Below are 27,123 nucleotides of genomic sequence, written 5' to 3' on the forward strand. Positions count from 1 at the left end.
ATATCCCAAGCAGCTGAGACGCTCAAGGACCCATTTACTCCCAGATAGCTTTGCGCTTACCCCCAATGCAACGCGAAATATCCAAGATGGCGGTATAGAGCATCGCAGTGCGGTGTCGGAAGTAAACAACCCATTCATTTTCACCATAGCGTTTTTCATTATCAGCCACAAAGTCGTAGCAATTCAATGTACACTTACCACTAGGCTGGTGGTTGTAAAATGGTTCTATATGCTCCTGTAGAACCCCCGAGTATGTATGCAATCACTCTAGTTTTAGTAAAACACGTTTTAATCAAGATCACACGGAGAAGAACTGCATTTCCCATACTGCTAAACATGTACATCCGGTGAAATCGACGTCTGTGATTGGTCTAGCTTCTTCTTCTTTCATGTATCTTGCGGTTACCGCGGAAGTAGCTACTGCCCCCTGTCTTCCCGGCGGATTATTGCACGTCAGCAGAACTCTGTGAGCGATCGTCTTTCTTTTACAAATATGATGCACTATGTTAAGGATGACGATAAGAGCGTCCACAGAGATGACAATCACTACATTTCAGGCCATATGCTGGCCTGGATAAATAAACTGAGCGTGATTTAAGGGCTTTATTTCAGGAAACAACAACATTCGCAATGCATTCTGGGAGTGTAGTTTCCGCAATTTTAAAAATAATGATGTACACAGTCTTGTACCCTGCCCTTTTTTTCAGCTTTCTAATTAATCTTTGCATTAAAAAAAATGTGAATATTGACATGATCCCTCTCCAGCCGAGGTGGCTTTGTCCAAGGCTTAAAAACGTTTAAATAAATACTTTATGAAATGTCTATGGAAGAAATGAATGCGGAAAACGCTTCCGACACCAGAGTGAGGACGGGGTGGGGCTTCAACTGCGATGCTCTATTTGCGAACTGGGTTATATTGAATTCTCAAGGGATGCGTCCATGACGTGTGTACCATGCGGCCACGGCCACTTAAACTTAAGATTTCCAATGCTAGCACTTTTGACTCACTGATGAAGTATATTAAAGTATATTGTAGGTAGTGTATCAAGATGACAGATATGCCACTTAAAAAATGCCAAATTAAACACGTGGGATTAGAACTGTAGAGCTGTGGCCTCAGCAGTCAACCACTGAAATTATGATATTTCACGATGCCTCATTGGGATTGAAGCTGATTGAAGCTCATAAGCTGATTTAGTATTTTGGTATAAACGGTACAAACATGTTTTGATAAGGGAAGCTTCCATTAAGCTTTCCTAATATAAGGTTTTCATAAGATTTGATGTCAAAGGTTAAGGATGTCCATAATTACAACACCAGAGGCAGCGCCACAGATCACGTTCAAACCAGAGTCCCCTCAAAGAAAGGGTCAAACTCGTTCTTCTGCTATACCACAAAAATGTGGAACGCCCTACCGAAGGCATTAAAGGAGTGTGGATCAGTAGCATCCTTTAAAATCGCCCTGAAAAACCACTTACAGGCAGCAGCCGTTCACAACTGGTAAAAACAAACATAGCCCAGCCCAGCCCTACCCTCCCCTGACCCCTCTTTGTAGTTACCTAATGTTTTTATTATTTTTTTATATTTTTTATTTTTAATAGTTTTCCCCTTTTTTCCTGACTATATCTACTACATAGTACTGTGTTCTATCCGTCTGTCATTCAATGTTACATGAGATTCTTCAATGGTTTTCTATGGAAATATGCTTAGTCTTTTCTAGGATCTCCTTTTAGTAGACCTTGTATCAGTGAACTGTACCGTCATGAAACTGTACCTTTTTCTATGCAAACTTCTAATAAAGTCTTCAATCAATCAATCAATCAATCAATCAATCAATCACATTTCATGGTTCCCTTAATTGTTTCCTACAGCCCATGTTTTACAAATGTATTACATTTTTGGCTGTTGTAAAAAAACAGTTATGTGTCTGCATTTTCTAGTAGTGAACAAAAAAAGACAGTATAATTGTATCTTTTCAAAAGTGTTTAGAGCTGTTTTCACTCATTCTAATTTCTCTGTTGTACCATGCCAACCCATTAAAAAACACCCAAGATAAATAAAATGAGAGGCCTTTCACAGTACAAAGTGTCAAGTTTATTTTGAGCACAGCAGAACGTGTCAAGTGCAGGCTTTAACAGTAGCCTACAAAGTTTTTATTTTTATTTTGTGTGTGTGTGTGTGTGTGTGTGTGTGTGTGTGTGTGTGTGTGTGCGTGTGCCGTGTGTGTGTGTGTGTGTGCGTGTGTGCGTGCGTGTGTGTGTGTGTGCAAAATGCAGTGTCTTGTTAAGAGGGGCGTCTCCACTGCCCGTAGCGATGATTTTTTGATACACGCGGATCACACTGCTCAGGATGGAATGAGAACCTCCGCTGTGTGGAAAGCCTTGGTTTAGTGAGGCTACAGCGACATCTGCTGGAACACATTGTAATAGCTCACAGTGAGCTCCGTTCTGCTAGCAGCACTAACGTTTCTGGTTTGGGAGACACTAACCCTAAGGCCTTCAAAATAAGATAATCGTATTATTATTATTTATTTTTTAAGACAAATGTACAAAAACAAAACAGATGTATGATGTATGTCTTTATAATAGTGTACTTCTAAGTGCCCCAGCACACTTTCCAGGTTCTTTCAGATTGAAATTCGTGGAATGTGAGCTATTATTAAATCCCCTTTCAAAGGCCATTTATGTAATGTTAATTCAATTTTTTCTACTTGAAAATACATGAAAATACATTTTATAAAAAATGATGCAATGATTAGTAATTTTAAAGATTGATTGCCAAGTATTAAATTAATTGCCTGTCAGAATTTCAAAGAATAAATTGACCATACTATGGTGTTTGTCTTTGGAGTCTTAAGCCGGCATCATAGTCGCCTGGGCGGTGGAAGGCTTTACACCGTGGTGTTGTCTTTTCGAGTCTTTTTGAGTCATGAAACTACAACGTTACATCATTCCTCGCGGTGGAGAGCTTTCCACCGCGAGTTCCAACACATCTCTCTGTTTTTACTATCAGACAGACAGGCTCTTCACCCCGTTCACTGATTGGTCAATCTAGACCAGTCAGTCACGGTGTACAGGACTCCACCGTGAATACCAGTAGAGTCGCCGAAATGAAGGTCGCCCGGAATGGTCGCCGACAAGTGTCGCCGACGTGTTTGGAATAGTCGCCTGGCGTTATAGAAAACTCATCCAGGCAGTGAGAAATCTCATCGAGAATGGTCGCCGACGTGTTTGGAATAGTCGCCTAGGCCTATATTTATAAACCATTATAGACAACAAAGGTATAAAGGGAGTGAGTGAGTGAGTGAGTGAGTGAGTGAGTGAGTGGGGTAGGCCTATATATTTATAAACCATTATAGCCTACTTAGCATTTAAAACGCTGATGCCCAAAATAGACAACAAAGGGAGCGAGTGTAGGATACCCTACCCATATGTCACCCATTCACACGTTACAGTAGTATACTACTACATGTTTTGTACCTGTGCTATTTAGAGAAACTATAGGGTCTAAGCTTTATAACTGTACAAGCTGGCTGCTGGCAACTTTGTCTCTGACCAACGACTACAACGTATTGGATGCACAGATCGCTTCGTTGGGATTAAAACCGCTCGTAGTCCTACCATAGTGGTGCGGTGGTACGTGGCTTTGGAAATAAACGTCATGAAACTTTACCTTTTTCTATGCAAACTTCTAATAAAGTCTTCAATCAATCCATTTCATCCTCCATGACACAAACTACTTTAACCGAGCCTATGCTCGCGCCTCCGACCAAGACGACACGAGGAAAACAGTGTGCATGCACTCCGTGCAGCTGTCAGTGTGTGCCAGGGACGTGCAGAGAATGTTAGAGAGGCAGGGGCTGACACTTCTAAAAGAGGTCAATTCTTTCAACATACTTGCATTCAAGTTCAGGAGCTGCATTCAGGTATATGGCACGGAAAAGGGCGTTTGCATTTCTTTCACCATAGTAAAAAAAACGCATTCATGGTCTAGACTGGAGAGCAGTAATGGCGAGTGCCAATGTGCGGCCGGAGGGCACTTTTTACCAGTGGATAAATGGGCAGGGGCTCAAGCCCCTTTGATGTCTAATGTGTGCACGTGCCACTATGTGCTGAGTCGCGGCTCGCAACATGATGCTGTCAGACAGTAAAATAAAACTTTGTGGATATAGTTTGATATAGGCCTAATTAGGCCTACATTTCTGTTGATGTTTCAACCAAGGGACGAGTTTATTTTATTTGTGATTCCCCCAAAACACTCATGATAGCTGATACAACAGAAGTAAATGACATTTCACAGAAGATCTTTTTAATTAAAATGGTCGGATATTTTCACTACTTCATAATTATATTTTTTCATTTATGGAATTTCTTGTGATGTGTTTGCTTGACTGAAAATAATAATAGGCCTACATAATCAAGCGGTCGATCGGTGAACTGATGCACAGAGGAGGCATATAGCCTACACACTGGACCCATTGTACTATAGGCCTAGCTATAGCCTAGCTTTTGTCTTGAAATAAAAGATAATTTGACAGACAACAGCCTGCATACTGACCATAATGGAATGTTATTGCAGTCGGGGTTAGGCTATATTTCTTGCAAAAGATTTTAAGACAACGGGTGTGTCCGCATAACCTTATATAACGAAGTTGCTTTCATACTAGCTTTTTATTAGTGAACTAAAACAATATTTGACAGATATGACTAGCTTATACATTTTAGTTATGAATTGGAATGTTATATTATAGCAATTGATGCAACAATGATGTGTGGAACACTAATGGAGAGACATGGCACGCATTCCGCGTCGTGCGTAATGCCATCCAGCCCATTTAATTGCGTTTTGCCATTGCCATATGGACAGAGAGATTTCTCACACGGGGCCATGTAGAAGTAATCAAAGCCATCAGCTGTAGCCTGTAAATGATCAGTCAATCAATTAAAAGGGTACCCACGTCCGTTTAGTTTGGCAGGTCCTGTGCAGGGCTGCAGGCTGAGTTTCAATTGTTTTTTACCGTCATATCAGACAGCGATTTATCTCCGACACAAATTGCCTATTATAGGCCTATTGTAATAGCCTACAATAATTGGCTGGGATGTAGGCCTAATATTACAATTAGTGTGATGATGTGAACTCTAAACGTTCCCCTAATCCCTAACTCTTGACGCAAAGCTATAAGATTCATGTGATATCCTACTCTATAATGTCAGGTCTAAGTTGTGGCATTTAGTACATTATTTCTATTTGATACCAGTGACATGCAGTGACATGCATTCTGAGACTCTCTCAGAATGCATTGATTTAATCGAATCTTAGAAAAAAGAAAGAAAAAAATTCTGCGCCTATTCTCATTTAATACTATTTCATACTGGCCTGGGATTGTTTTCTTAATAGGCCTATGATTGTTGAATGTCCATACAAAATGCACTTTGTATTTAGGCCTACTTTGAATTTCAAAGTGGGCTATTAATCTTTCTGTTTGGTGAAACAGATAGGGCCTACTTGACTGTGCACATTTCAATATGATGTCAAATGCCACTTTGCTGCTTTGTCCATATGCGCTTAGGAAGCAAAGTAAGAGTAAGACACCAGTTTCATTCGAACATGGCTCGTCAATTATGAAGCGATTTAAAAAAATAAAACGTCACCTCATTCATTGGAAAGCCCCACTTCCATGACCAATGACTGTAGCCTATATATAGTAGTGTTCCTATTAAATCTAAATATTTAAACGTTGGCTGATCTACCAGCTCTACAGACTCCTGTCCCAAAACTGACATTTCCTGATTCTCAAAGCTCTGAGCTTTGGTTGGCAGCTTGTAGATCGGCTATTTTCAAATAAACTAGGACTTATTAAGTGGATTGATTATGTATGTTTGTTAATGTCATCTATTAGTGATCTAAAAGCACAGTATTTTTTATGTGTGCCCATTGTCTCTCTCTCTCTCTCTCTCTCTCTCTCTCTCTCTCTCTCTCTCTCTTGCTTTTAGATCACTAATAGATGACATTAACAAACATACATAATCAATCCACTTAATTGATTACTTCTACATGGCCCCGTATAGAGAAATCTCTCTGTCCATATGGCAATGGCAAAACGCAATTAAATGGGCTGGATGGCATTACGCACGACGCGTAATGCGTGCCATGTCTCTCCATTAGTGTTCCACACATCATTGTTGCATCAATTGCTATAATATAACACCCCTTGTCTTAAAATCTTTTGCAAATTAAAAAGATCTTCTGTGAAATGTAATTTACTTCTGTTGTATCAGCTATCATGAGTGTTTTATATGGATATGGGGGAATCACAAACTCGTCCCTTGGTTGAAACATCAACAGAAATGTAGGCCTAATTATATCAAACTAGACCTATATCTATACAGTTTTATTTTACTGTCTGACAGGCATCATGTTGCGAGCCGCGACTCAGCACATAGTGGCATCGTTTGTGTCATGGAGGATGAAATGGATTGATTGAAGACTTTATAGTTTGCATAGAAAAAGGTAAAGTGTCATGACGTTTATTTCCAAAGCCACGTCGTTGCGAGCCGCGACTCAGCACATAGTGGCATCGTTTGTGTCATGGAGGATTGAAATGAATTGATTGAAGACTTTATAGTTTGCATAGAAAAAGGTAAAGTGTCATGACGTTTATTTCCAAAGCCACGTCGTTGCGAGCCGCGACTCAGCACATAGTGGCATCGTTTGTGTCATGGAGGATGAAATGGATTGATTGAAGACTTTATAGTTTGCATAGAAAAAGGTAAAGTGTCATGACGTTTATTTCCAAAGCCACGTCCTACCACCGCACCACTGTGGTAGGACTACGAGCGGTTTTAATCCCAACGAAGCGATCTGTGCAGTCAGACGTGCTGCTATTAAATCTGCAGATCCAATACGTTTGTTTCTCTCGCAAATGACAATCTGGCAACACCACTGGCTGGCTGCTGCTGCGTCTCTGATTTCCTCTATCCCAACATAACCGCAATTTAGCTCATGTGTTTAAAGCAACAGTTGAGGGGCCAGGATGTTTAACAGAAGACAGGTACAGCTACAGTTATAAGCTTATGTAACGTGTGAATGGGTGACATATGAACACTCACTTGAATACTGGGCATCAGAGTTTTAAATGCTAAGTAGGCTACACTCACACTCACTCACTCACTCACTCACTCACTCCCTTCCTTTATACCTTGTTGTCTATAATGGTATAAATATAGGCGACTAAGTAGGCTACACTCACTTGAATACCCCTCACTCACTCACTCACTCACTCACTCACTTTATACCTTGTTGTCTATAATGGTATAAAAATAGGCGACTATTCCAAAAACGTCGGCGACACTGTCGGCGACATGTAAAAGCTGTCGGCGACAATTCCAAATCAGGCAGGCGAGAATTCCACCGAAATTGGTGAGCCTTCCTCGGCGACTCTTCCACGTTTTCCGGCGACCTTCATTTCGGCGAGATTACCTGTTACCCTCCACCGTGAGTGACTATGATGGCCTGCACTTATTTTCTGACTTGAGGTGGAAAGCTTTCCACCTCAAATTTGCGGTGGATAGCTCTCCACCGTACACTCTGATACGGGCTTAAGGAACTATGGCATGAGACTGAATGCACAGCTGCCTCTACACCAATACTTCACAGACTGCAAAATCGCTTCTCCGGCCTTATAACCAGTAAGACGCCTAAGGGCGACAAGTGACCTCAAGGGCGAGGTCGTGCCAAGTCTCGGCCATCTGGCCAGTGATGTATATCAGACCAGTTACCCATATGGAGACCCTGGGCCCTGGTACCCATATATGGAGATCCATGTACTGTATGGAGATATGCTGTAAGACATCTACATGCAATCCCTTTTATGTCCATATATGGAGATCCCTGTCTGTAGAGCCAGCCACACAGATATGGGCTGTCTTCCTCCATATATGGGCATTCCCATATGAAGTCCTTTTAGATATGGGCTTAATATTGATGACATCAGGGATCTCCATATACGGGCATAAAAGGGATTCCTTTAGTGTGGTTCCCCTGACATCACAGTGATGTCAGCGCATGATGTCAGAGCATCAAACCCATGGACATAAATAGCGCATAAAATCGTACACGGTCGGACGGAGACATGATGAGCCGTTTCTCATACTAAACTTGCGACCTACGGTCGCAAGTTTGTGCGCCAGCAGAGTGCCATGAGGTGCGCTCACCACTGGAATGCTGGTCTCTCATTGGCTATTATTGATGACATTGCCAGAAATGCTGGTCCCTGATTGGGCAACGGGCTTAAACACACACAGCTACCTACTGTACCTGCTGTACCCTACTTACATATGCAGCCGAACGCAGTACTTAAACACACACAGCTACCTGCTGTACCTAACCCTACTGTACCTAACCCTACTGTACCTACTGTATACCTAACCCTACTGTACCTAACCCTACTTACATATGCAGCCGAACGCAGTACTTAAACACACACAGCTACCTGCTGTACCTAACCCTACTGTACCTAACCCTACTGTACCTACTGTATACCTAACCCTACTGTACCTAACCCTACTTACATATGCAGCCGAACGCAGTACTTAAACACACACAGCTACCTGCTGTACCTAACCCTACTGTACCTAACCCTACTGTACCTACTGTATACCTAACCCTACTGTACCTAACCCTACTTACATATGCAGCCGAACGCAGTACTTAAACACACACAGCTACCTGCTGTACCTAACCCTACTGTACCTAACCCTACTGTACCTACTGTATACCTAACCCTACTGTACCTAACCCTACTGTACCTAACCCTACTTACATATGCAGCCGAACGCAGTACTTAAACACACACAGCTACCTGCTGTACCTAACCCTACTGTACCTAACCCTACTGTACCTACTGTATACCTAACCCTACTGTACCTAACCCTACTTACATATGCAGCCGAACGCAGTACTTAAACACACACAGCTACCTGCTGTACCTAACCCTACTGTACCTAACCCTACTGTACCTACTGTATACCTAACCCTACTGTACCTAACCCTACTGTACCTAACCCTACTTACATATGCAGCCGAACGCAGTACTTAAACACACACAGCTACCTGCTGTACCTAACCCTACTGTACCTAACCCTACTGTACCTACTGTATACCTAACCCTACTGTACCTAACCCTACTTACATATGCAGCCGAACGCAGTACTTAAACACACACAGCTACCTGCTGTACCTAACCCTACTGTACCTAACCCTACTGTACCTACTGTATACCTAACCCTACTGTACCTAACCCTACTTACATATGCAGCCGAACGCAGTACTTAAACACACACAGCTACCTGCTGTACCTAACCCTACTGTACCTAACCCTACTGTACCTACTGTATACCTAACCCTACTGTACCTAACCCTACTGTACCTAACCCTACTTACATATGCAGCCGAACGCAGTACTTAAACACACACAGCTACCTGCTGTACCTAACCCTACTGTACCTAACCCTACTGTACCTACTTACATATGTAGCCGAATGCAGTACTTGCTCGCTCTGCTGGCGCAAGTAACTCGATATTGTAATCATTGCGCACGTTACACTTGAAGAAAATCAAGTGCTATGCTATGGCTGTATCATACACACCTGGACCACCAGCTAATTAGATTGAAAGAAAATGTGTCTTTCCCTGTACAGTTTAAACCTATGTTTAAAATGTGTCCATTTGAGAATAAAGTTACTTTAAAAAAGTATTTTGTATTTCAAATACAGAAAATACTAGACCTGAAAGTATTTTGATACAAATTACAACCATTTTTTCCATCCCAGCCAAATACAAATTACAAAATATAAAAAAGTATTTCAAATACGTATTTCAAATAGTCTACATGTATTTCAAATTCTGCCCATCTCTGGTTATTAATACTTTAATTTGATTTGTATAGCTTGGTTTAAATGCTTATCATGTGCAAATTAATCTTTTTTTTTCTTTTTTTTAATGGCTTCATGGATACTCTTATTCTGAAGAGATCGGCCACAAGAAGTCGTATTGTTGCCAGGTTATTGTTGCTAAAAGAACAGAGGCGGAAATGCGCTGGATTTCATAATGCCTTAAATTTGAGTTTTATTTCCAGTGAAACAACAAAGTTTAATCCCAACTCTTCACGGAGCAGCAGGAAGAGACAAAATGGCGGGTCGCTTTGTCTCTCATTGTTTCTTCCAAGTCACTCTGTGGACTCTGAAGTCATGGATGGTGATTTATCTCTACATGTCATGGAGCGACTGTTACTCTGCTTCTGTTACAGGTTGGTAAAGTTATTCATATATTATTAATTCAACTGTCAGACATAAATCGTTAGAAACCTCTATCCGAGACTGTTTAAGAAATGGAAATGTATAGGCCTAAATAGATTTTCGTCCCAATCAATGTAGTAATTATTTATATTCACATCTTGCTATGTTTGTGTGATGAAGTTATAGCTTATAACCTTAAAAAAAAAGGAAAGAAAAAAAAACATCATTTACGGGTAAAAAGAAAAAAAGAGAAAAAGAAGGGAAAAAAGTTCTAAACATGATATGAGGTTTGTTTCTGACAGTGAAGACTTTCCACAGACGCGGTCTCATTATAAACCTTGTGGAACTCAACACTAGTTAATCATTTTATTGGCGTTTTCTTATTATGTCCAAACACACGCAGAAAATAACGGTCACAACGATCTAGAGGGGATGTGAGGGTGGGGCTGCCAACTTTCAGGAAAACGTAGGGGGGGGGGGGGGGTGCATCCATAAAGCCCCTCCCCCTAGCTGAGCAGAGATCAAAGGCAGAGCGCTCCAGCCTCCCTTTTCTTATAGATGGGTGGGATTTCTGAAAAATGTGATTGTTAAAGGCATTTGGGGGTAAAAGTGGGATACCATTTGGGGGTAAAAGTTGGGTACCAGGCCATTTTACATAATTCAAAGGTGCTGAATCTGAAAAACCTGGTACCCAAACTAAATTTTGAGTTTTTTACCTTCTAATTTGCATAACAAAGTGGCTGCCGAATTGTACATTTTGTACTATTTATTCAAGGGATATATTTCTCTTTCAAAAAACTTTGTGTAATTTTATCATATAATAAGGCTTCTAGAGTTGCTTGATTCAGTTTGGATTTAGATATTTGATATTCATTTAATCAATGCTGTACTCTGTCAGCTCAAAGTAGCTGACAGAGTACAGCATCTTGCAATGGGCCTGGTGTACAAGATACACTACACCTCCAAGATTCCCATGTACCTGACAAACTACTTCTTAAAGGTCAAGGATGTTCACAATCACAACACCAGAGGCAGCTCCACTAATCATCATCAACGTAGATTTAACACTAAACAAGGCTCTAACTCGTTCTCCTGCTATACCATCAACATGTGGAACGCCCTTCCACAAGCCTTAAAGGAGAGCACATCCCTAGCCTCCTTCAAAATTGGTATGAAAAGTCACCTTCAGACAGCTGCTACCCGTGACTTGTAAATAGACTAAACCCCCATGCCCCCCCCCCCCCCCCTTTTTCTTTTTTTTCTGCCTTTGTATTTGATGTTATGCTTTTGAAACTGATATTATCCTAGATAAAGTACTATGTTCTATCCGTCTGTCTTTCAATGTTATATGAGATACTTAAAGTGTGGTTCCTGTGGAAATAAGCCTCGGCTTTCTAGGATCTCCTTTTAGTTGACCTTGTACCAGTGATTTGTACTGTCATGAAACTGTACTTTTTTCTATTGCAAACTTCTAATAAATTCTTCAATCAATCAATCAATCAATCAATCAGACACGCCCCCTTCCTATACAAACCCATTGTAACTTCAAACTCCATTTTAACCATGATGGATTTAATGAAAACACCCATCCTTTTTTCCTGTGACTCCTGACGCCCTCCTAATACCTGAGCACGTGTTTTTTCTGCAAAACTGACAAATAAAATGTATATATCTATGTTTTGAGGGTTAGACAATGTGTATTGTTAATGTAATTAGTGGTAAGCTTACTCCTAAATATGCAAATTGGAGGGCACCATTACAGAAAATGGTTTATTAAATGGCTAAAAGGGGTTCATAGGCACCCTCCTTATTACATTATCTTTGCTACTTATCTGTATCATCTGTATTGTTGGCATCATTAGGACATCTAAAATACAGATTTAGATGATCCCATGTAAAAATCCTGGCCAAAGTATACATTCTGATGAACAAAAACATCAATGGAGTGACATTCCATAAATAGACTCATGGGGATTTCTGAAATTCTGTCTTGTATACTGTATTTCAACCCAACACCACAGACAGATAGTTTGATTCCATATTTAGATTGATTTTGATCAATTTGATCAGATATGGAGTGGTATATTTTGGGGGGACTTCCATCTCCTATAACTCGGCCCATGAACCACTCACAGTCTTGGTTCTCACATCCAGTAGTTCAAGGGGAACCAGAACCAGGTGTCAATACCAGTTCTGTAGCTGGAACTCATTCTAGGGGTGAGTTAAACCATCCAATTTGCATATTTAGGAGTAAGCTTACCACTAATTACATTAACAAAACACATTGTCTAACCCTCAAAACATAGATATATACATTTTATTTGTCAGTTTTGCTTGCTTTGTTATAGAGTTATTGAAGAAATAGTGCTAAATCTGCAGCCATTTTGATATGCAAATTAGAAGGTTAAAAAACTCTTTTTTGGGTACCAGGTTTTTCCAGATTCAGCAGCCTTGAATTATGTAAAATGGCCTGGTAACCCACTTTTACCCCCAAATGCCTCTAACCTCCTTATAGAAGGCCTTTTTTCTGAAGCCATTGCCATTGTTATTTTTTCCTTTTATTCTTAATTATCTGATTTTATATTTGATGTTATCCAATGCAAAGTATGCCTACTGTGTTCTATCCGTCTATCTTTCAGTGTTATATGAGATACATGAAGTGGTTCCTGTGTAAATAAGTAGTAAAGCTTACTAGGATCTCTTTTTAGTTGACCTTGTACCAGTGATTTGTGCTGTCATGAAACTGTACTTTTACCTATGCAGGTCCCATGTTTTTTAGACACGCTACCTCCTCTGATCACGACATCACGTTGTATAGACACAACAAATAATAGTGGGGAAAATAATGCACCGGCTGACAAAATGAGCGATATAAACTCTTTATTTCAACACGCTGCTTGGATTTTCTTCCACGCTTGAAAAGTAAACAGATGAGAGAAGGGATAGGACCTTTACTTTTTGGACAGAATGTTCACAAAAGGTAAGAAGCATTCGTGAGGGGCGGGGCTTTATTTTTTACCACAGATTAGAGGCTGAGATGTGAGATATGCTGTATAGAGTTAGCTTCCCATTAGCGCCGGCTGTTCCATTACGAGAAGCCATCGCCACGTCTTTCTTTGTGTGCCCGAGAGCGACTCAGACTGCATCATCATCATCATCATCAGTGTTGAGAATCAGTGATGAAATGAAAGAGGAAGCTCTAAGAGAACATGAGCTGTGATTGACATGTAGAAAAGTGTCATCTGACTGACAGCTGATTACAGAATGACGAACTAACTAAGTGTTTCATGTTGTTTTAACTCAGTGTTTCATGTTGTTTTAACTCAGTGTTTCATGTTTTAACTCAGTGTTTCATGTTGTTTTAACTCAGTGTTTCATGTTGTTTTAACTCAGTGCTTCATGTTGTTTTAACTCAGTGTTTCATGTTGTTTTAACTCAGTGTTTCATGTTGTTTTAACTCAGTGTTTCATGTTTTAACTCAGTGCTTCATGTTGTTTTAACTCAGTGTTTCATGTTGTTTTAACTCAGTGTTTCATGTTTTAACTCAGTGTTTCATGTTGTTTTAACTCAGTGTTTCATGTTGTTTTAACTCAGTGTTTCATGTTGTTTTAACTCAGTGTTTCATGTTGTTTTAACTCAGTGTTTCATGTTTAACTCAGTGTTTCATGTTGTTTTAACTCAGTGTTTCATGTTGTTTTAACTCAGTGCTTCATGTTGTTTTAACTCAGTGTTTCATGTTGTTTTAACTCAGTGTTTCATGTTGTTTTAACTCAGTGTTTCATGTTTTAACTCAGTGCTTCATGTTTTAACTCAGTGTTTCATGTTGTTTTAACTCAGTGTTTCATGTTGTTTTAACTCAGTGCTTCATGTTGTTTTAACTCAGTGTTTCATGTTGTTTTAACTCAGTGTTTCATGTTGTTTTAACTCAGTGTTTCATGTTGTTTTAACTCAGTGTTTCATGTTGTTTTAACTCAGTGTTTCATGTTGTTTTAACTCAGTGTTTCATGTGCTGTTGTTTTAACTCAGTGTTTCATGTTGTTTTAACTCAGTGTTTCATGTTGCTTTAACTCAGTGTTTCATGTTGTTTTAACTCAGTGCTTCATGTTGTTTTAACTCAGTGTTTCATGTTGTTTTAACTCAGTGCTTCATGTTGTTTTAACTCAGTGTTTCATGTGCTGTTGTTTTAACTCAGTGTTTCATGTTGTTTTAACTCAGTGTTTCATGTTGCTTTAACTCAGTGTTTCATGTTGTTTTAACTCAGTGCTTCATGTTGTTTTAACTCAGTGTTTCATGTTGTTTTAACTCAGTGCTTCATGTTGTTTTAACTCAGTGTTTCATGTTGTTTTAACTCAGTGTTTCCCAGTAGTTCAAGGGGAACCAGAACCAGGTGTCAATACCAGTTCTGTAGCTGGAACTCATTCTAGGGGTGAGTTAAACCATCCAATTTGCATATTTAGGAGTAAGCTTACCACTAATTACATTAACAAAACACATTGTCTAACCCTCAAAACATAGATATATACATTTTATTTGTCAGTTTTGCTTGCTTTGTTATAGAGTTATTGAAGAAATAGTGCTAAATCTGCAGCCATTTTGATATGCAAATTAGAAGGTTAAAAAACTCTTTTTTGGGTACCAGGTTTTTCCAGATTCAGCAGCCTTGAATTATGTAAAATGGCCTGGTAACCCACTTTTACCCCCAAATGCCTCTAACCTCCTTATAGAAGGCCTTTTTTCTGAAGCCATTGCCATTGTTATTTTTTCCTTTTATTCTTAATTATCTGATTTTATATTTGATGTTATCCAATGCAAAGTATGCCTACTGTGTTCTATCCGTCTATCTTTCAGTGTTATATGAGATACATGAAGTGGTTCCTGTGTAAATAAGTAGTAAAGCTTACTAGGATCTCTTTTTAGTTGACCTTGTACCAGTGATTTGTGCTGTCATGAAACTGTACTTTTACCTATGCAGGTCCCATGTTTTTTAGACACGCTACCTCCTCTGATCACGACATCACGTTGTATAGACACAACAAATAATAGTGGGGAAAATAATGCACCGGCTGACAAAATGAGCGATATAAACTCTTTATTTCAACACGCTGCTTGGATTTTCTTCCACGCTTGAAAAGTAAACAGATGAGAGAAGGGATAGGACCTTTACTTTTTGGACAGAATGTTCACAAAAGGTAAGAAGCATTCGTGAGGGGCGGGGCTTTATTTTTTACCACAGATTAGAGGCTGAGATGTGAGATATGCTGTATAGAGTTAGCTTCCCATTAGCGCCGGCTGTTCCATTACGAGAAGCCATCGCCACGTCTTTCTTTGTGTGCCCGAGAGCGACTCAGACTGCATCATCATCATCATCATCAGTGTTGAGAATCAGTGATGAAATGAAAGAGGAAGCTCTAAGAGAACATGAGCTGTGATTGACATGTAGAAAAGTGTCATCTGACTGACAGCTGATTACAGAATGACGAACTAACTAAGTGTTTCATGTTGTTTTAACTCAGTGTTTCATGTTGTTTTAACTCAGTGTTTCATGTTTTAACTCAGTGTTTCATGTTGTTTTAACTCAGTGTTTCATGTTGTTTTAACTCAGTGCTTCATGTTGTTTTAACTCAGTGTTTCATGTTGTTTTAACTCAGTGTTTCATGTTGTTTTAACTCAGTGTTTCATGTTTTAACTCAGTGCTTCATGTTGTTTTAACTCAGTGTTTCATGTTGTTTTAACTCAGTGTTTCATGTTTTAACTCAGTGTTTCATGTTGTTTTAACTCAGTGTTTCATGTTGTTTTAACTCAGTGTTTCATGTTGTTTTAACTCAGTGTTTCATGTTGTTTTAACTCAGTGTTTCATGTTTAACTCAGTGTTTCATGTTGTTTTAACTCAGTGTTTCATGTTGTTTTAACTCAGTGCTTCATGTTGTTTTAACTCAGTGTTTCATGTTGTTTTAACTCAGTGTTTCATGTTGTTTTAACTCAGTGTTTCATGTTTTAACTCAGTGCTTCATGTTTTAACTCAGTGTTTCATGTTGTTTTAACTCAGTGTTTCATGTTTTAACTCAGTGTTTCATGTTGTTTTAACTCAGTGTTTCATGTTGTTTTAACTCAGTGTTTCATGTTGTTTTAACTCAGTGTTTCATGTTGTTTTAACTCAGTGTTTCATGTTTAACTCAGTGTTTCATGTTGTTTTAACTCACTGTTTCATGTTTTAACTCAGTGTTTCATGTTGTTTTAACTCAGTGTTCCATGTTGTTTTAACTCAGTGTTTCATGTTGTTTTAACTCAGTGTTTCATGTTGTTTTAACTCAGTGTTTCATGTTGTTTTAACTCAGTGCTTCATGTTGTTTTAACTCAGTGTTTCATGTTGTTTTAACTCAGTGTTTCATGTTGTTTTAACTCAGTGTTTCATGTTGTTTTAACTCAGTGTTTCATGTTGTTTTAACTCAGTGTTTCATGTTGTTTTAACTCAGTGTTTCATGTGCTGTTGTTTTAACTCAGTGTTTCATGTTGTTTTAACTCAGTGTTTCATGTTGCTTTAACTCAGTGTTTCATGTTGTTTTAACTCAGTGCTTCATGTTGTTTTAACTCAGTGTTTCATGTTGTTTTAACTCAGTGCTTCATGTTGTTTTAACTCAGTGTTTCATGTTGTTTTAACTCAGTGTTTCCCAGTAGTTCAAGGGGAACCAGAACCAGGTGTCAATACCAGTTCTGTAGCTGGAACTCATTCTAGGGGTGAGTTAAACCATCCAATTTGCATATTTAGGAGTAAGCTTACCACTAATTACATTAACAAAACACATTGTCTAACCCTCAAAACATAGATATATACATTTTATTTGTCAGTTTTGCTTGCTTTGTTATAGAGTTATTGAAGAAATAGTGCTAAATCTGCAGCCATTTTGATATGCAAATTAGAAGGTTAAAAAACTCTTTTTTGGGTACCAGGTTTTTCCAGATTCAGCAGCCTTGAATTATGTAAAATGGCCTGGTAACCCACTTTTACCCCCAAATGCCTCTAACCTCCTTATAGAAGGCCTTTTTTCTGAAGCCATTGCCATTGTTATTTTTTCCTTTTATTCTTAATTATCTGATTTTATATTTGATGTTATCCAATGCAAAGTATGCCTACTGTGTTCTATCCGTCTATCTTTCAGTGTTATATGAGATACATGAAGTGGTTCCTGTGTAAATAAGTAGTAAAGCTTACTAGGATCTCTTTTTAGTTGACCTTGTACCAGTGATTTGTGCTGTCATGAAACTGTACTTTTACCTATGCAGGTCCCATGTTTTTTAGACACGCTACCTCCTCTGATCACGACATCACGTTGTATAGACACAACAAATAATAGTGGGGAAAATAATGCACCGGCTGACAAAATGAGCGATATAAACTCTTTATTTCAACACGCTGCTTGGATTTTCTTCCACGCTTGAAAAGTAAACAGATGAGAGAAGGGATAGGACCTTTACTTTTTGGACAGAATGTTCACAAAAGGTAAGAAGCATTCGTGAGGGGCGGGGCTTTATTTTTTACCACAGATTAGAGGCTGAGATGTGAGATATGCTGTATAGAGTTAGCTTCCCATTAGCGCCGGCTGTTCCATTACGAGAAGCCATCGCCACGTCTTTCTTTGTGTGCCCGAGAGCGACTCAGACTGCATCATCATCATCATCATCAGTGTTGAGAATCAGTGATGAAATGAAAGAGGAAGCTCTAAGAGAACATGAGCTGTGATTGACATGTAGAAAAGTGTCATCTGACTGACAGCTGATTACAGAATGACGAACTAACTAAGTGTTTCATGTTGTTTTAACTCAGTGTTTCATGTTGTTTTAACTCAGTGTTTCATGTTTTAACTCAGTGTTTCATGTTGTTTTAACTCAGTGTTTCATGTTGTTTTAACTCAGTGCTTCATGTTGTTTTAACTCAGTGTTTCATGTTGTTTTAACTCAGTGTTTCATGTTGTTTTAACTCAGTGTTTCATGTTTTAACTCAGTGCTTCATGTTGTTTTAACTCAGTGTTTCATGTTGTTTTAACTCAGTGTTTCATGTTTTAACTCAGTGTTTCATGTTGTTTTAACTCAGTGTTTCATGTTGTTTTAACTCAGTGTTTCATGTTGTTTTAACTCAGTGTTTCATGTTGTTTTAACTCAGTGTTTCATGTTTAACTCAGTGTTTCATGTTGTTTTAACTCACTGTTTCATGTTTTAACTCAGTGTTTCATGTTGTTTTAACTCAGTGTTCCATGTTGTTTTAACTCAGTGTTTCATGTTGTTTTAACTCAGTGTTTCATGTTGTTTTAACTCAGTGTTTCATGTTGTTTTAACTCAGTGCTTCATGTTGTTTTAACTCAGTGTTTCATGTTGTTTTAACTCAGTGTTTCATGTTGTTTTAACTCAGTGTTTCATGTTGTTTTAACTCAGTGTTTCATGTTGTTTTAACTCAGTGTTTCATGTGCTGTTGTTTTAACTCAGTGTTTCATGTTGTTTTAACTCAGTGTTTCATGTTGCTTTAACTCAGTGTTTCATGTTGTTTTAACTCAGTGCTTCATGTTGTTTTAACTCAGTGTTTCATGTTGTTTTAACTCAGTGTTTCATGTTGTTTTAACTCAGTGTTTCATGTTGTTTTAACTCGGTGTTTCATGTTGTTTTAACTCAGTGCTTCATGTTGTTTTAACTCAGTGTTTCATGTTGTTTTAACTCGGTGTTTCATGTTGTTTTAACTCAGTGCTTCATGTTGTTTTAACTCAGTGTTTCATGTTGTTTTAACTCAGTGTTTCATGTTGTTTTAATGCTTCATGTTGCTTTAACTCAGTGTTTCATGTTGTTTTAACTCAGTGTTTCATGCTGTTTTAACTCAGTGTTTCATGTTGTTTTAACTCAGTGTTTCATGTTGTTTTAACTCAGTGTTTCATGTTGTTTTAACTCAGTGTTTCATGTTTTAACTCAGTGTTTCATGTTGTTTTAACTCAGTGTTTCATGTTTTAACTCAGTGTTTCATGTTGTTTTAACTCAGTGCTTCATGTTGTTTTAACTCAGTGTTTCATGTTGTTTTAACTCAGTGCTTCATGTTGTTTTAACTCAGTGTTTCATGTTGTTTTAACTCAGTGTTTCATGTTGTTTTAACTCAGTGTTTCATGTTGTTTTAACTCAGTGTTTCATGTTGTTTTAACTCAGTGTTTCATGTTGTTTTAACTCAGTGTTTCATGTGCTGTTGTTTTAACTCAGTGTTTCATGTTGCTTTAACTCAGTGTTTCATGTTGTTTTAACTCAGTGCTTCATGTTGTTTTAACTCAGTGTTTCATGTTGTTTTAACTCAGTGTTTCATGTTGTTTTAACTCAGTGTTTCATGTTGTTTTAACTCAGTGCTTCATGTTGTTTTAACTCAGTGTTTCATGTTGTTTTAACTCAGTGCTTCATGTTGTTTTAACTCAGTGTTTCATGTTGTTTTAACTCAGTGTTTCATGTTGTTTTAACTCAGTGTTTCATGTTGTTTTAACTCAGTGCTTCATGTTGTTTTAACTCAGTGTTTCATGTTGTTTTAACTCAGTGTTTCATGTTGTTTTAACTCAGTGCTTCATGTTGTTTTAACTCAGTGTTTCATGTTGTTTTAACTCAGTGTTTCATGTGCTGTTGTTTTAACTCAGTGTTTCATGTTGTTTTAACTCAGTGTTTCATGTTGTTTTAACTCAGTGCTTCATGTTGTTTTAACTCAGTGCTTCATGTTGTTTTAACTCAGTGTTTCATGTTGTTTTAACTCAGTGTTTCATGTTGTTTTAACTCAGTGCTTCATGTTGTTTTAACTCAGTGTTTCATGTTGTTTTAACTCAGTGTTTCATGTGCTGTTGTTTTAACTCAGTGCTCCATGTTGTTTTAACTCAGTGTTTCATGTTGTTTTAACTCAGTGCTTCATGTTGTTTTAACTCAGTGTTTCATGTTGTTTTAACTCAGTGCTTCATGTTGTTTTAACTCAGTGTTTCATGTTGTTTTAACTCAGTGCTTCATGTTGTTTTAACTCAGTGTTTCATGTTGTTTTAACTCAGTGCTTCATGTTGTTTTAACTCAGTGTTTCATGTTGTTTTAACTCAGTGTTTCATGTGCTTTTGTTTTAAGGACAACATCAGGTGATCGGCTCTTCTCAGGACATCCTGGTCACAGTGGGGGGTGAGGTGATCCTTCCATGTCGTGTTGAACCACCAGTCCACATGGGTAGGAAGACAGTGGAGTGGTCCAGACCTGACCTGAAGCCGTACCTCATTTTTCTCCTCCAAGATGGACATTACAAACATAAGGAACCCCTGAACCCGCTGTACAAAGACAGGCTTTCCCTGTTTCCTGAACAGCTTCATAATGGTAACATGTCTCTGAAACTGTCCAGCGTGAAGCTCTCAGACGAGGGGAAGTACAAGTGTTTTGCTCCACAACTGTACAGCTACACTTTGATCCAGCTCCTTGTTGGTAAGTTGTATTGTCCTAGTGATGCTGTGAGCAAAGAGTCACACTTCAACACAACATTGTACAAAGACAACACTGTAACCAACATTTATTGCGACCGAAGGTCGCATATACTCTGAAGAACCGTGTCACTTGAGTGTCCTTCCTTCCTTCCGTATCCTCGTGACCGTCCGTATCCTCTGTGATGTCAGTGTGATGTCAGCGAGTTGTGACATCACTTCCTGTACAGGGCGGCTACACGAAATGTGGATAACACTATATATGGAGATAGTCCAGTCCATCATGTCATATGGGACTACCGTCATAGAAAGTAGCCATTGTTAGGCCGGAGTCATTGGCTGTCTAAACATGGAGATGTGGATAACACTATATATGGAGATTGTCTAGTCCAATATGTCATATGGGACTACCGTCATAGACAGTAGCCATTGTTAATCCGGAGTCAATGGCTGACTGTCTGTACAGGAAGTGATGTAACATGACATACTTTTTATGCCCATATATGAGTCCTAACATGGAGATGTGGATAACACTATATATGGAGATAGTCTAGTCCAATATGTCATATGGAACTACCGTCATAGACAGTAGCCATTGTTAGGTCGGAGTCAATGGCTGTCTGTCTGATTGTCTGTACAGGAAGTGATGTCACATGACATACTTTTTATGCCCATATATGAGTCCTTCTGTACCACATCTCCATGTTTAGGCAAACTCCACACAGAAAGGCCCTATCGCCAACCCAACCTAGGGTGTGAGCGATAGGGCCTTTCTGTGTGGAGTTTGCATGTTCTCCCCGTGTCTCCTAGGGTTGATACCCTCACAAAAACATGAACAAACTCCCCCCAGAATGACAACAACTAGAATCGTCAGAGAAACGCTGTGGTTGGCCAGATGGTCAAGAATTGGCGCAACCTCGCCCTTTAGGGCGAGGTCATTTGGACCTATACATGGAGAAATGGAGAAAACCTGTTTGGCCTAAACATGGAGATGTTGTACAGAATGACTCATATATGGGCATAAAAAGTATGTCATGTGACATTACTTCCTGTACAGACAGTCAGACAGACAGCCATTGACTCCGGCCTAACAATGGCTACTGTCTATGACGGTAGTCCCATATGACATGATGGACTGGACTATCTTCATATATAGTGTTCTCCACATCTCCATGTTTAGGCCCTATCGCTCACACCCTAGGTGGGGTTGGCGATAGGGCCTTTCTGTGTGGAGTTTGCATGTTTTCCCCGTGTCTCCTAGGGTTGATACCCTCACAAAAACATGAACAAACTCCCCCCAGAATGATAACTAGAATCGTCAGAGAAACGCTGTGGTTGGCCAGATAGTCAAGAATTGGCGCGACCTTGCCCTTTAGGGCGAGGTCGCATGTCACCCTGAGGTCGCATTCCACCCTCAGGTGTCTTACTAGTAAACATTGAATTAATAAACCCCTCCCTCCCACTGTAACCTGTGTGGTGTTGTCAGGACCCAAAGATTTGTACCTTCCAACCTGCCTGTTAAGAAAGCCCTTAAATACCTGTATCACTCATCACAGGTATAAAGATATCAATAGGTAGACAGAAGTGTCCGTGGCAAACCTTGGCTTGGCCTGTGGAAAATTCTGCTTTTACACCCCATTACAAATGTTCTTATTTTGATCACCCAATTACTGAATGTCAGTGTCCAGGTTTTCTTCAGTATATGTATGAGACAGATTTACTATGATTATAATATATTATTGCATGGCTTGTTTGAATGCTTGATTCTGATAGCTGAAATCAGAGGTCTGATATTTCTGGTTAACAGACCGCTCTGCTTGATAACTGCTGCTGTCTAATCAAAGACTCAGAACACCTGCTGCACTAAGGCTGCACATGCGCGCACAGGACATCACTGGTCACATGACATCACTGATCACATGACCTCACTGATCACATGACATCACTGATCACATGACCTCACTGATCACATGACCTCACTGATCACATGACTTCACTGATCACATGACATCACTGATCACATGACCTCACTGATCACAGGACTTCACTGATCACATGACATCACTGATCACATGACCTCACTGATCACATGACATCACTGATCACATGACTCCATTTTCGTCAGACAGACAGAAGTCATGTTCTACAATGTTTATTGTTTATGGTGTTGATTAGGCCTGGGGCGATATATCGCGTTATTACCTCCCGCGATAATTATAGATAAATTGCCGGCAAATATCGACTTTTCATAACACCAGGGATTTCCCATTTAACCTACTGTATGGTGCAGTACTATGGTGCATTACCGCCAGCCGCCTGCACTGTTTGTAGTGGGGGCGCTAGTGAGATAAATGAGACAGTAGTGGCAGTATTATGCTAGGGTGACCATATTTTCAGCCACTCAAACCGGGACGCAAAACACTGTTGCCTAAAACTGGGACCCTAAAAGCAATGCGCACGTTACCGCGCACGCGCGTGCCCATTCTCTAACGTTCGTGCACGCGCACACACGCACCGCAGGGTTGCAAACAGGCAGTGAGTGATTGACAATCAGCCTCAGCGTTGAATTCAGACACGCAATGAATTTGTTCCTTTTTTCTGATTGGTTAGGTGAGCATGTTTTCATGAAAAGAACATGATAAATGTCTATGCAACCACTGAAAACAGCTACTATTATTTTAATTCTGGTGAAAACCGGGACAATTTTGCAGTGAATGTTGAAAACCGGGACATATTAGTGTTTTAGAGATATTTGTCGGGACACTGGGACACGCAGCTTGAAAACGGGACTGTCCCGGGTAAAACGGGACGTCTGGTCACCCTATATTATGCACATGTGAGGAAGAGAGTGTGAAAGTTACGTTGTTGTTCAGACCAGAGTCCAGAGCAGACTGTCAACTGCGCTCTCTGACCATCAGAGGGGCAGAGAGGAGGAATGGAGAGGAGGATACATTGCATCTTATTTTCAATGTACAACAAGGTGATGTTAATTTGAGCAACACAACTCTGTTTGTGTTTAGTCAGTGGACACACACATACTGTAGGCCTACACATACAGCCACCATTACAATACACAAATGCACAATATACACACCCATGTTAATATAATGAATGGAAGTGATACAGACACACACGCACACTCAAACACAATGATGTTCCCCCTTTGCCTCGATCTCCCTCATGTTATTGTATTTATTCATACATCCTCACCACTGATATGGATTTAACTTCATTGTATTTTATTGTATTATTATCAAAGCAATAAGAACATGAAACAAATTTGTTTACTTGCACTCTCACTATTGAGAAATCATTGTTCCTCCTGTAAATGTATTTTGCACAATATAGACTATTTTAGAGGTTATTTTTGCTGTTAAGACAAGAGGAGGCACTTTGCATGCATGCAAATCTTTTACACGTGTCAATCCTATTTTGTTGTGTGTTTCTTGACAATTAGGCTACATTTCACTAAATGCTTTTTAGTTATGGATTGATTAGTTAGTAGGCCTAACCATTGTTGTGCTGGACAGACAACTTGTGGGCAGGTTACAAAGTTGCAGTGTTTGTTGTTTGAGGAGGCAAGACTCATTTACTTATTAGCCAATTTATAAAATAATCTTGTAAGATGAATGGAATACATGTATGATTCCAGAGTTTTGCCTTTTATGGTTATTTTTATTTTTCAGTTACAAATATCGTGATATATTGTTGATGACATTTCTTGCAATATATCGAATATCGCAATATATCGAATATCGTGATATTATTGTTATCGAGAGCCTAATATCGTGATAGATATCGTATCGTGAGATACCAATATCGTCCCACCCCTAGTGTTGATGTGTTTTTCAGGCGCTGTGTCTCAGCCAGTGATCTCTTCAAATGGACCAACAGACGGTGGCGTATCGTTGAGCTGTGATTCTGGCTGCTGGTATCCTGAACCTGAGATGTCTTGGCTGGACGCTGATGGAAACAACATCACTGCTGAACCCTCAGTGATGGACAGACCTTCTCAACACTGTTACATTGTCCAGAGGAATGTGACAGTGAGGACAGCAGGTCATGTGACCTGTAGAGTTCACCTGCCACGCTTCAACCACACTGCTGTCTCACCACGCCATGACGTCAAAGGTAATCTATGTTTACATCACTGTCAGCACCTTCTAGAACCTCTGTAAACACCTCTACTCTACTGTAACACTGTTAAACAATACTATAAATACTGTAGAGTTCACCTAGCACCTTCTAGAACCTCTGTAAACACCTCTACTCTACTGTAACACTGTTAAACAATACTATAAATACTGTAGAGTTCACCTAGCACCTTCTAGAACCTCTGTAAACACCTCTACTCTACTGTAACACTGTTAAACAATACTATAAATACTGTAGAGTTCACCTAGCACCTTCTAGAACCTCTGTAAACACCTCTACTCTACTGTAACACTGTTAAACAATACTATAAATACTGTAGAGTTCACCTAGCACATTCTAGAACCTCTGTAAACACCTCTACTCTACTGTAACACTGTTAAACAATACTATAAATACTGTAGAGTTCACCTAGCACCTTCTAGAACCTCTGTAAACACCTCTACTCTACTGTAACACTGTTAAACAATACTATAAATACTGTAGAGTTCACTTAGCACCTTCTAGAACCTCTGTTAACACCCTACTCTACTGTAACACTGTTAAACAATACTATAAATACTGTAGAGTTCACCTAGCACCTTCTAGAACCTCTGTAAACACCTCTACTCTACTGTAACACTGTTAAACAATACTATAAATACTGTAGAGTTCACCTAGCACCTTCTAGAACCTCTGTAAACACCTCTACTCTACTGTAACACTGTTAAACAATACTACCAGTAAGACTCCCTAATCGGGAGATAAGCGGAAAATGAGAAATGAGGGGTGGGGTCTCCGGGTTGCCTTGGTGGACGAATAGGTACCGGCCCCGGCTCTCCCGGACGCTCCTAGGCCGAGTTAGGGCATTTTATGTGAGCTGCAGTGGAGGGGGTCCTCCACTGGGGGCGCCACCACTTTTGCATCCGTTCTGGAGCACCAGGAGTGGGTGGTCCCCAGGAATTCCCCGTGAGCAGCCCCGTGGGGGTGGTCATTTGGTCATTTTTGCACATTTGGTCATTTTTTACACCTGGGGGTCCCCCAGGGACCTGGGGGTCCCTGGAGCTCCGGGGGTCCTTGGAGGTTGTAGTTTGGCAGGTAAGGAGTGTGTGTGCAAAAGTTGGCATGGATGGGGGCAACGGTTGTGGAGATATGAGCAGGGCAAAAGTGTGACGTGTGACGTATGACTCACGGACGGACATTTACACCTGGGGGTCCCCCAGGGACCTGGGGGTCCCTGGAGCTCCGGGGGTCCTTGGAGGTTGTAGTTTGGCAGGTAAGGAGTGTGTGTGCAAAATTTGGCATGGATGGGGGCAACGGTTGTGGAGATATGAGCAGGGCAAAAGTGTGACGGACTCACTGACTGACTGACTGACGGACAGCCTGTGGAGGTTTTGGTATAAATGCGACCTACGGTCGCAATAAATACTGTAGGGTTCACCTAGCACCTTCTAGAACCTCTGTAAACACCTCTACTCTACTGTAACACTGTTAAACAATACTACCAGTAAGACTCCCTAATCGGGAGATAAGCGACCGTTGGTCGCTTATCTCCACACACTGCTGACATCAGTATGACATCACACCGTACACAAATGACCTTTATACCAGTAAGACTCCCTAATCGGGAGATAAGCGACCGTTGGTCGCTTATCTCCACAAATATCACAACCTCCACCTCTCACGTCATACGGGTAGCCATAGTTACACCTGGAATGTTGAATCTCCATATATGGAGATAACCTACGCATCACACAAAGTCTGACCTCACCAGCCCATACTTGGGCATGGACGACTTATATCTCCATATACGGAGATGGCCATATATGGAGATACGATGACATCACAGAGTCCACAGCTGATGATGTGGCGTGATGTCATACAATACACAAACAAGCCCTATATAAAGGGGCAATTCTCACCAGGGAAGAGAGCATTGCCTGGAATGTTGAATCTCCATATATGGAGATAACCTACGCATCACACAAAGTCTGACCTCACCAGCCCATACTTGGGCATGGACGACTTATATCTCCATATACGGAGATGGCCATATATGGAGATACGATGACATCACAGAGTCCACAGCTGATGATGTGGCGTGATGTCATACAATAAACAAACAAGCCCTATATACTGATGCGATACGATGACATCACAGAGTCCACAGCTGATGATGTGGCGTGATGTCATACAATAAACAAACAAGCCCTATATACTGATGCGGAGATATGAGCAGG

At 39.9% G+C, this 27,123-nt stretch overlaps 1 protein-coding gene across 1 annotated transcript in view; it reads left to right on the plus strand.

The window, feature by feature from the left end:
* Positions 1-10,174: 10,174 nt before the first annotated feature.
* The window catches only part of LOC308289432 (NACHT, LRR and PYD domains-containing protein 3-like), a 48,455-nt gene continuing 31,506 nt past the window's right edge, over positions 10,175-27,123 (plus strand). The window contains exons 1-3 of the mRNA XM_080731121.1: positions 10,175-10,306; positions 20,412-20,756; positions 24,605-24,883. Coding sequence (XP_080587247.1) covers positions 10,189-10,306; positions 20,412-20,756; positions 24,605-24,883 — 742 coding nt within the window. The 5' untranslated portion in view covers positions 10,175-10,188. The remainder of the gene's footprint in view (positions 10,307-20,411; positions 20,757-24,604; positions 24,884-27,123) is intronic.

The sequence above is a fragment of the Nannobrachium achirus genome (assembly GCF_963921795.1).
Source record: "Nannobrachium achirus genome assembly, chromosome: 8".
Classification (NCBI taxonomy): Eukaryota; Metazoa; Chordata; class Actinopteri; order Myctophiformes; family Myctophidae; genus Nannobrachium; species Nannobrachium achirus.